This window comes from Macrobrachium nipponense, chromosome 49 (assembly GCF_015104395.2).
Source record: "Macrobrachium nipponense isolate FS-2020 chromosome 49, ASM1510439v2, whole genome shotgun sequence".
NCBI lineage: Eukaryota > Metazoa > Arthropoda > Malacostraca > Decapoda > Palaemonidae > Macrobrachium > Macrobrachium nipponense.
In genome coordinates, this window is record NC_087224.1 from 15,276,462 (window position 1) to 15,288,615 (window position 12,154).

Here is a 12,154-nt window from a genome sequence, read left to right on the forward strand (position 1 = left end):
AGAGATAAAGACTGAGAGAGATTGAAAGTGAGGATAATTCAGAGATACAGACAGCTACTGAAGAAGACAAAAACAGAGAGAGAGAGAGAGAGAGAGAGAGAGAGAGAAAACATTCCAGACTCCCCAGGTGAGGGACCCCTCCCTTCCCCTCCCTCCCCTTCCCCTCCCAGCCCCTCATTAATTATGATCCAGGTAAACATGCAACTTAGATGAAGAAACTTCAAAGTGTCGAATTCGAAGTGCCGTACAAATATAAGTGACAGAATTGTGGCCGTTGGCGACGCTGGCGCTTGTCTTGCTAAGGATTTGTATATCAAAGGCTTCCTCTACTAATTTCTTTGTGTGTGTGTGTGTGTGTCCGTCACGCAGTGGTTTTTACTTAAACACCTCGCCAATTACAAGTTAGATTCCAAGATGGTTAGTTGAATTTGACGCGAGTTTCTAATGGAGTCTTGGGGAAGATGTAAGAAGCGTATTACGAAAATAGAGCACGATTGGGAAAATATACACGTTTTATGACGAAATTTAACACAGTTGGGAAAATATACGAAGTGTATGAAAAAAATAGAGCACGATTGGGAAAATATACACGTTTTATGACGAAATGTAGCACGCTTGTGGGAATATTCACGTTTTATGACAATATTTAACACGATTGGGAAGTACACGTTTCATGACGAACTTTCACACGGTTGGGAAAATATACACGTTTTATGACGAAATTTAACACGATTGGGAAAATATACGAAGCGTATGACAAAAATAGAATACGATTGGGAAAATATACACGTTTTATGACGAAATTTAACACGATTGGGAGAATATACATGTTTTATGAGGAAATTTAGCACGGTTGGTAAAATATACACGTTTTATGACGAAATTTAACACAGTTGGGAAAATATACGAAGTGTATGACGAAAATAGAGGACGATTGGGAAAATATGCACGTTTTATGACGAAATGTAGCACGATTGGGAAAATATACACGTTTTATGACAATATTTAACACGATTGGGACGATACACACGATTTATGACGAAATTTAACACGATGGGAAATAATACAAGTGTTATGACATAATTAAACACGATAGGGAAAATATATGAAGTGTATGACGAAAATACAGCACGATTGGGAAAATTTACACGTTTTATGACAATATTTAACACGATTGGGAAAATATACACATGATAAAATTTAACACAACTGGGAAAATATCCTCATTTTATGACAATCTTTAACATGATTGGGAAGACACATTTTATGAAAAAATTTAACACAATTGGGAAAATATACACATGACAGAATTGGGCACGATTTGGAGAATAAACAGATTTCACCAAAAATTTAACACGATTGGGAAATATACACAAATAACAAGATTTGTCTCGATTAAGAAAATGTTAGAATTTTATGACAAGATTTAGCACCATTGGAAAATATACACGTTTTATGACGAAATTTAACACAGTTCGGAAAATATACACGTTTTGTGACGAAATTTAACACGATTGGGAAAATATACACGTTTTATGACGAAATTTAACACGATTGGGAAAATATACACGTTTATGACGAAATTTAACACGGTTTGGGAAACATTACACATTTTTAAATGACCAAAGTTTTAACACGAATTGCGGGAAATATATGAAGACATATGAACGAAAAATAGAACTCACGGTTTGGGAAAAGTTACACGCGTTTTATGACGAAATTTAACAAACGGATTGGGAAAATTATAATTGAAGCTTAGATGACGAAATAGAACACGGTTGGGAAAATATACACATTTTATGACGAAATTTAACACGACTGGAAAAATATACGAAGCATATGACGAAAATAGAACACGATTGGGAAAATATACACGTTTTATGACGAAATTTAACACGACGAAAAATATACGGAGCGTATGACGAAAATAGAACACGATTGGGAAAATATACACGTTTTATGAAGAAATTTAACACGGTTGGGAAAATCTACACATTTTATGACGAAATTTAACACAGTTGGGAAAATATACACGCTTTATGACGAAATTTATCACGATTGGAAAATTATACACGTTTTATGACAAAATTTAGCACGATTGGTAAAATATACGTTATATGACGAAATTTAACACTGTTGGGAAAATATACGAACTGTATGACGAAAATAAAGCACGATTGGGAAAATATAAACGTTTTATGACGAAATGTAGCACGATCGGGAAAATATACACATTTTATGACAATATTTGACACGGTTGGGAAGATATACACATTTTATGACGAAATTTAACACGATTTGAAAATTATACACGTTTTATGACATAATTTACCACTTGTGGGAAAATATACGAAGTGTATGACGAAAATAGAGTACGATTGGGAAAATATACACGTTTTATTACGATATTTAACACGATTGGGAAAATATAGACATGATAAAATTTAACACGACTGGGAAAATATGCTCATTTTATAACAATCTTTAACATGATTGGGAAGACAAATTTTATGACAAAATTTAACACAATTGGGAAAATATACACATGACAGAATTGGGCACGATTTGGAAAATAAACACATTTCACAAAAAAATTTAACGCGATTGGGAAATATACACAAATAACAAGATTTGTCTCGATTAAGAAAATGTTCGAATTTTATGACAAGATTTAGCACCATTGGAAAATATACACATTTATGACGAAATTTAACACGGTTGGGAAAATATACATGTTTTATGACGAAATTTAACACGATTGGGGAAATATACACGTTTTATGACGAAATTTAACACGGTTGGGAAAATATACACGTTTTATGACGAAATTTAACATGGTTGGGAAAATATACACGTTTTATGACGAAATTTAACACGGTTGGGAAAATATACACGTTTTATGACAAAATTTAACACGATTGGGAAAATACACACGTTTTATGACGAAATTTAACACGGTTGGGAGAATATACATGTTTTATGACGAAAACTTAACACGATTGGGAAAATACACACGTTTTATGACGAAATTTAACACGGTTGGGAGAATATACATGTTTTATGACGAAATTTAACACGATTGGGAAAATATACACGTTTAATGACGAAATTTAACACGATTTGGAGAATATACATGTTTTATGACGAAATTTAACATGGTTGGGAAGATGTACACGCTTTATGACAAAAATAGAGCATGATTGGGAAAATATACACGTTTTATGACGAAATTTAACACGGTTGGGAAAATATACACGTTTTATGACGAAAATAGAGCACGATTGATAAAATATACACGTTCTATGACGAAATTTAACACGGTTTGGAAAATATACACGTTTTATGGCGAAATTTAACACGATTGGGAAAATATACACGTTTTATGACGAACTTTAACACGGTTGGGAAAATATACACGCTTTATGACGAAAATGGAGCACGACTGGGAAAATATACACGTTTTATGACGAAATTTAACACGATTGGGAAAATATACACGTTTTATAACGAAATTTAACACGATTGGGAAAATATACACGTTTTATGACGAAATTTAACACGGTTGGAAAATATACACGTTTTATGACGAAATTTAACACGATTGGGAAAATATTCACGTTTTATGACGAAATTTAACACGATTGGGAAAATATACAAGTTTTATGACGAAATTTAACACGGTTGGGAGAATATACACATTTTATGATGAAATTTACCACTGTTGGAAAATATACACGTTTTATGACGAAATTTAACACGATTGGGAAAATATACACGTTTCATGACGAAATTTAACACAGTTAGGGAAATTATACACGCTTTATGACGAAATTCAACACGATTGGGAAAATATACACGTTTCATGACGAAATTTAACACGGTTGGGAACATATACACGTTTTATGACGAAATTTAACACGATTGGGAAAATATACATGTTTTATGACGAAATTTAACACGGTTGGGAAAATATACACGTTTTATGACGAAATTTAACACTGTTGGGAAAATATAAACGTTTTATGACGAAAATTAACACTGTTGGGAAAATATACACGTTTTATGACTAAATTTAACACTGTTGGGAAAATATACACATTTATGACAAAATTTAACACGATTGGGAAAATATACACGTTTTATGACGAAATTTAACACAGTTGGGAAAATATACACGTTTAAAGACGAAATTTAACACGATTGGGAAAATATACGAAGCGTATGACGAAAATAAAACACGATAGGGAAAATATACACGTTTTATGACAAAATTTAACACGATTGGGAGAATATACACGTTTTATGACGAAATTTAGCACGGTTGGGAAAATATACGAAGTGTATGACAAAAATAGGGCACGATTGTGAAAATATACACGTTTTATGACGAAATATAACACTGTTGGGATAATATACACATTTTATGATGAAATTTAACACGGTTGGGAAATATACACGTTTTATCACGAAATTTAGCACGGTTGGGAAAATATACACGTTTTATGACGAAATGTAGCACGATTGGGAAAATATACACGTTTTATGACAATATTTAACACGGTTGGGAAGATATACACGTTTTATGACGAAATTTAACACTGTTGGGAAAATATACACGTTTTATGACAATTTACCACTATTGGGAAAATATACAAAGTGTATGACGAAAATAGAGCACGATTGGGAAAATATACACGCTTTATGACAATATTTAACACGATTGGGAAATGTACACGTTTTATGGCAAAATTTAACACGATTCGGAAAATATACACGTTTTATGACAAAAGTTAACACGATTGGGGAAATATACACATGATAAAATTTAACACGACCGGGAAAATATGCTTATTTTATAACAATCTTTAACATGATTGGGAAGACACATTTTATGAAAAAATTTAACACAATTGGGAAAATATACACATGACAGAATTGGGCACGATTCGGAGAATAAACACATTTCACGACAAAATTTAACACGATAAGGAAATATACTCAAATAACAAGATTTGTCTCGATAAAGAAAATGTTCGAAATTTATGACAAGATTTAGCACCATTGGAAAATATACACGTTATACGACAAAATTTAGCACGATGGGGGTAAATATAAGCATTTTACAACAGAAAATATACAAATTTTATGACAAAATTCTGCTTGATTGGAAAAAATACACACATGACGAAATTTAGCACTATTGGGAAAATATGTATACACATTTTATGACAAAATTCAACACGATTTTCTATGAAGATTTTGGGTAAACAGTTTTTTTTTTTATTAAGACTATTTTTGAAAAAGCTTATGCGAAAATACACTTTTTTTTGTGTTGTTTTCGACATAATTTGAATCTATAGGATTTTATCTTGTGAGCAACACTATTTAGGTAATATGACATTTTCAGCTTCCGAAATTGAAAATCCTCTCTCTCTCTCTCTCTCTCTCTCTCTCTCTCTCTCTCTCTCTCGTGAGACGTCAAATATTAATGCAATAAACAACTCGTTTCACGATCCAACGCCTCTTTCCCTTCGTTATTTGCCTCGTGTTGTTAAAACATCATGAATAATAAGGGTTTAACCTCCCTCCCCCCCAAATCCCAGGTCCCTTTGATAAAGGTTGGATCTCTCTCTCTCTCTCTCTCTCTCTCTCTCTCTCTCTCTCTCTCTCTCTAATGAAAGTTCCTCAAGATGATGAAATTAACTCTATAGGCGTTTGCAGTTCACATTTTCTACTTGCTTTGTTGGCTGCTGTAAATATTCTCTCTCTCTCTCTCTCTCTCTCTTCTCTCTCTCTCTCTCTCTCTCTCTCTCTCTCTCAGGATAAAGTGGTCAGTGTTCTTGGAAAACTAAAAAACTCAACAGAAAGTATTTCTTGGAATAAGATGTATTTGGTACTGGCAAAGATGTCTACCCATATGTTTAGAATTGGACGAATGATTCATGATGCAAATTAGTTATTTTTGGCGTAATTAGTGAAGAGGAAAATGTTAATAAGAAGCAAGATATCCAAGTTGAGGCTACATACAAAATAACGAAATGAAATAAAAGCTTTAAAAGAAGAAAAATTTGACTTCTTGTAAATAATCTAACAATCCACCTTGTCTCTACCTTCTCTGATGGTACCCGGCCTATGACGTAGCCTGTAGGGTTGTAGGGTTGAGAGTTATGGATGGGGGAATGGAATGGTTATAGACCCCGAAAACCATAGTTGGAAATGTTGACATAAAGTGTAGACAGGGGCAGGACTGTAAGTACCGTCGCTCGTACGTTCAGATGGAAGGGAGACATTCAGTCTCTCCTTGATGGCAGATACGAGAAGTGGTTGTGGATTTATTATTCTTGTTCTTTTTACACACACACAAAGAGAGAGAGAGAGAGAGAGAGAGAGAGAGAGAGAGAGAGAGAGAGAGAGAGAGAGACCCATACCGTACATATTGACCTCTTTAAAACTGCTCTTATCCCTAAATACCATTGCTAAGGACCTCCTCCTCTCTCTCTCTCTCTCTCTCTCTCTCTCTTCTCTCTCTCTCTCTGAAGCAGTAATACATAGGAGAGATAGGTTCGTGTTTATGGTTATATGAATAACATTGTTATTTATCCATCAGAAATATTATTATTATTATTATTATTATTGTTTAGATTACTTTCAGAGTGAGAGGAAGACAAAACTAAGGAATAAAAGGATACGAAGATATGGAAAGAGAAGAGAGAGAGAGAGAGAGAGAGAGAGAGAGAGAGAGAGAGAGAGAGAGAGAGAGAGAGAGAGAGAGTATTGTCTGAGTCACTCAACTCCTGAAGGTATTACATATACAAAACCAAAAGACATTTACTTGAACGACATCCGAAGCGGAAAATAAGGCCAGAAAGTGTCGAAGGCAAAAGGTCCAATATTACTGACAAAAAAAAGAAGCAAAAATACTTTAAAAAAATAACATTGGACTCCATCTCCGATTAGCTGTTGATGTGAAGCCTATTACCACTCTCAAATGGATTCATTTACAGAGCGTTTAGCCTGACAGTGTAACTAGCATTAACATATTACCTGCTGAAATTAGCGTCCAGTTGGGGAGAGTGTATAGCGTATGTATATGTATATGTATATATATATATATATACATACATTGTGTGTATACATACAATACTACATACATATGTATATATTAATATATATATATATATATATAAGATATATATATATATATGGATGTATGTATGTATGTATACACACAATGTATGTATATATATATATATATATATATATATATATATATATACATATACATACATACGCTATACACTCTCCCCAACTGGACGCTAATTTCAGCAGGTAATATGTTAATGCTAGTTACACTGTCAGGCTAAACGCTCTGTAAATGAATCCATTTGAGAGTGGTAATAGGCTTCACATCAACAGCTAATCGGAGATGGAGTCCAATGTTATTTTTTTTTAAGTATTTTTGCTTCTTTTTTTTTTTTTTTTTTTTTTTTTTTTTTTTTGTCAGAAATATTGGACCTTTTGCCTTCGACACTTTTCTGGCCTTATTTTCCGCTTCGGATGTCGTTCAAGTAAATGTCTTTTGGTTTTGTATATGTAGTACCTTACATACATACATACATACATACATATATATATATATATGTATGTATGTATACACACAATGTATGTATATATACAGACATATATATGTATACGTATTGATTTTATAATATATATACACATATATATTCATAAATGTTAAACTGCAAATTCTGTTAGATTTCCAATATGATGTGCTTTAAAAAAAAAAAAACAAAAAAACAAAACACCCAGTTCGATTCCTGTCCCTAGCAGAAACACTAACCAATTATTGATTCCCTATTGGTGTAAGTTATTCCAAATGTGCGGTGAATTCCATATTAAATGTTCATTTTGGCTTATTATCTGAGAATATGTTCCAGAATATTCCAGCACGGGCATGCGTTGAGGGGCACAGTATGGGCCTCTGGTCTTAAACAAGCAATTTAGGCGTCCTTACAGTATACTATTCCACTACCCCTTCAATATAGGTTGAGTTTTACCCAGGAATCCTCGAGGACTCAAGGAATAACTTGAAAACTTGAAACTTGGGAGTGAATACTTATGCCTACCTCACGTTAAGAAGCGTAATATGGACCTTAGGCTTCTTCCAACCAATAGAGAAGTCCTAATACAATGTACTACTCCACTACTCCATATGAAGCTCAAGTTTATCCTACAAATCCTTGAGGACCTGAAAAGACTTTAAACAGAAAACTCGAAGGATGCTCACATCGACCTTGACTCCGTTCCTAGGGAAGATGTTGTACTGAGGATTATCCCGTGGGACGTAACGGTAGAACTCCTCGTCGTCCTTGAACCACTTGACGGAGTAGATGGAGGAGTTCTCCTTCTCGAAATCGCACCGGAGCTCGACGGTCTCCCCGCGGAGCTTGTAGGGCGGGATCACGGATTCCTTGAGGCGTAGGGCTCCGCTGCAGGCTGGCCAGGAAAGAAAGAAAAGGATTTAGCGTCAGATTATGTACTTTTTTCGTGGAAATAATGATGGAAAGTGTGAAGGATGGTGATGATCTGTATAGGAAAGGATAGGTTAATACGGCCTATTCTCGAGTGTGAGTCTTGGGATGTTGTAAAAAGTATGACGGTCAAATCCTTAAACCCCTGAGGGTCCCTTGAGGCGCAGGTCTCTGCAGTATAGTGTTAAAGGAAGAAGGAAGGATGGGTGTTCATGTTTTAGCGCTTTAGTTTCCTCTAGAAAATGAGTGAGATGGCTATTTGGCTGGCCGTCATTCCGTCCGCACGTTTTCTGCCCTCCCTCAGATCTTAAAAACTACTGAGGCTAGAGGGCTGCAAATTGGTGTGTTCATCATCCACCCTCTTATCATCAAATATACCAAATTGCAGCCCTCTAGCCTCAGTAGTTTTGGTTTCATTCAAGGTTAAAGTTAGCCATGCTCTTGGGTCTGGCACCGCAACAACAGGCTACCACGGCCGGCTGAGAGTTTCATACGGCATTATACGCTGCACAGAAAACTCGTTCGTGCCAATGCGGTCAGTGATGTTCTTTAGATATTAGGGTTAGATAAGTCTTATTCTTGGTAAGTGTTGGGGTGTTGTTAAGGATGGAGGGAAATTCCTAGAAATTGTACGTTCTATTTCTCTGAGGATGGGGATAGGAGTCCGGGAAAGTCCTTAGGGTTTTATTGACTTTATTTTTTAATATTGTACCAAGATTTTCAAGAAAGAAAGGGTCTTAACTTGTTCTCAGCAATAATAATAATAATAATAATAATAATAATAATAATAATAATAATAATAATAATTATATTATTATTTATTATTATTATTATTGATTTAATTAAACTCCCAGCAGCTACATCAGCCCAGTATATATAATTTTAATAATAATAATAATAATAATAATAATAATAATAATAATATTATTATTATTATTATTATTATTATTATTATTATTATTATTATTATTATTAACTCCCAACAACTACATCAGCCCAGTATATATCCTTGATAATAATGATAATAATAAATAATAACAATAATAATAATAATAATAATAATAATAATAATAATAATAATAATAATATAATAATAATTAATACTTCTCCCAAGGGTTCCTTCCAATATCCTACACATCCTTCAGGTATCCTACACACAAATATCTCTCCTCCAGATAATCCTATAAAGCTACTGACGTTTTAACACATGACGTAAACCACCAGGGTCTGGCTGACGTCTGCTGACATAAACCACAAGTCCCCCCCCCCCACCCCCCCCTTTCCCCCCGGAAGGTTTAACGTTGAGATAAAACAGCGGCCTTAAATTGAATAAGTTCCTGATAGGACTGATAGCATACATTAGGTTTGAGTCGCTTCCGAAGAAAGTTTTCCTTTTCTTTTTTTAGAGATATTGAACGTGTTTTTTTTTCCATAGTTTTAGAGATGTAGATTTTTTTATATAATGTTAAAAATTTTGTATTTTTCCCCCCTGATTTTTGAGATATTGAAGGTGATTTTTTAGGCTAATTTTAGAGATACTGTAGTTTTTTTTTTAAATTTAAATTTTTATTAATTTCCAATTCTTCTTTTTGGTTCGATGTTTGATTCCCAGTTGAGCCTTTTATTATTATTATTATTATTATTATTATTATTATTATTATTATTATTATTATTATTATTATTATTATTATTATTATTATTGAATCCCCACCAAAATATTTACAAAGAAAAGTTCAAAAACGAAGAGAATGATGACATTTAGATAAAAAGGGAATGAACAAATTATTTCTCTCTCTCTCTCTCTCTCTCTCTCTCTCTCTCTCTCTCTCTCTACTAAAGTTGTTTCGATATATAACTTTTTTTTTTTTTTTTTTTTTTATTATTATTTTGCAGGAAGGTATTTTTTTTCCTAGAAACGTCTTCCACTACGTATAACTCCACTCCTATATGACCTCCTCCCCCCCATTCGACATATCTCCATCCTACCCCCCCCCTTTTTTTTTCCCCCCCCCCCCCCCCCCCCCTTAGATGTGAAAACTCCTAGATATTACATACATTATGGAGGGACATATACTACTGCGCTCACTCCAGAGCGCCTTAGAAACTATTGAGTTTTTGTTCTCTTTTCTGTTATATGGAGTTAGTATCCTCTCTCTCTCTCTCTCTCTCTCTCTCTCTCTCTCTCTCTCTCTCTCTCTCTCTCTCTCTCTCTCTCTCTTTACATACACGCGCACAAACACACTGACGAAATATAGAAAGGACCTTTGCTATCGATTATACGTTAAGGAGATGGTTTAAGTAGAAAAGAGTCGTGCCTCTCTCTCTCTCTCTCTCTCTGTGAATACACACGCACGGACAAAATATGAAATAAAGGGCCCAAGCTTTCAGTTGTCAATGGATGATTTAAGCCGAAAGGCTTTCCCTCTCTCTCTCTCTCCTCTCTCTCTCTCTCTCTCTCTCTCTCTCTCTGGTGGTGGCGTGGCCCTAAGGGAAAGGCTTAAGGTGTATTAAACTGGAATAACTTGTTTTCAATTGCTCTCTCTCTCTCTCTCTAGAGGCCAGGTCATCTGTTGATATGAAATTATCGCTAACTGGTCGCTTTGAGAATGAGGGTTTTCAGAATTGGTTGATGTGTTTTTTTTTTAATTTCTTTAGTATTTTTTTTTTAGTAATTGTAAATGTGTTGTTTTTTATTTCTCTCTTGTTTTTTTTATTATTATTATTTGAGTTTATATACACGAAGATATAGGTGAAATATCACAAGAAAATAGTTAAATTGTGTTTTAGGAAGGAATTATTTTTCACTTAGTATTTACATACTTAGTTATTCAGCATTTACATATTTAGCTATCTAGCAAAAATGGTGAGAAAGCGCGCGCGTTCTTTATTTACTATTTTGTTATCAAGGGAATATTGTTAGAAAGACAAGAAATATTCTTTGCATTTATTGGAAAATTGTTTGTTCCTGTGCAGAGTTTTTCTCGTAGTTTATTTTGCGAAAAATTCTTAAGTTTTTCATTCGCAGTATTTTTGCCAAAATATTTTTTACTCTTGGGGAAAACATTTAGGTATGTAATTTAATTTTGTAATTTTTGGAAAAAAAAGACTAATTTGAAGATTATCGTCAGCCAAGAAAGGTAGTGATATTTCAAAGATATATATATATATATGATATTATATATATATATATATATATATATATATATATATATATATATATATATATATATATAGAGAGAGAGAGAGAGAGAGAGAGAGAGAGAGAGAGAGAGAGAGAGAGAGAGAGAGAGAGAGAGATTTAAAATGAAACTGGCAAAAGAACAACAGAGAATAAAACATACTGTAAAACTTGACTTAGAAGCTGATGCAAAGCAGAGAGAGAGAGAGAGAGAGAGAGAGAGAGAGAGAGACAAAAACGCTGCAATGAATTGAGGAGGGGGAGGAGTAGAAAGAGGAGAAATGAATATAGAATAAGTCAAACGAAGAAGGTGCATACGAAATGGACCATCGCTTCTACCAACAAAGGGAAACTCGAACAAAGAGAGAGAGAGAGAGAGAGAGAGAGAGAGAGAGAGAGAGAGAGAGAGATAAACTAAAAGTGATAGGGAACGTGTAGAAAG

General features: G+C 34.0%; 1 protein-coding gene across 1 annotated transcript in view; it reads right to left on the reverse strand.

The window, feature by feature from the left end:
* Positions 1 to 12,154, reverse strand: part of LOC135205355 (cell adhesion molecule 3-like) — a 269,454-nt gene that overhangs the window by 14,466 nt on the left and 242,834 nt on the right. The window contains exon 3 of the mRNA XM_064235844.1: positions 8,291 to 8,499. Within this exon, the coding sequence (XP_064091914.1) occupies positions 8,291 to 8,499 (209 nt within the window). The remainder of the gene's footprint in view (positions 1 to 8,290; positions 8,500 to 12,154) is intronic.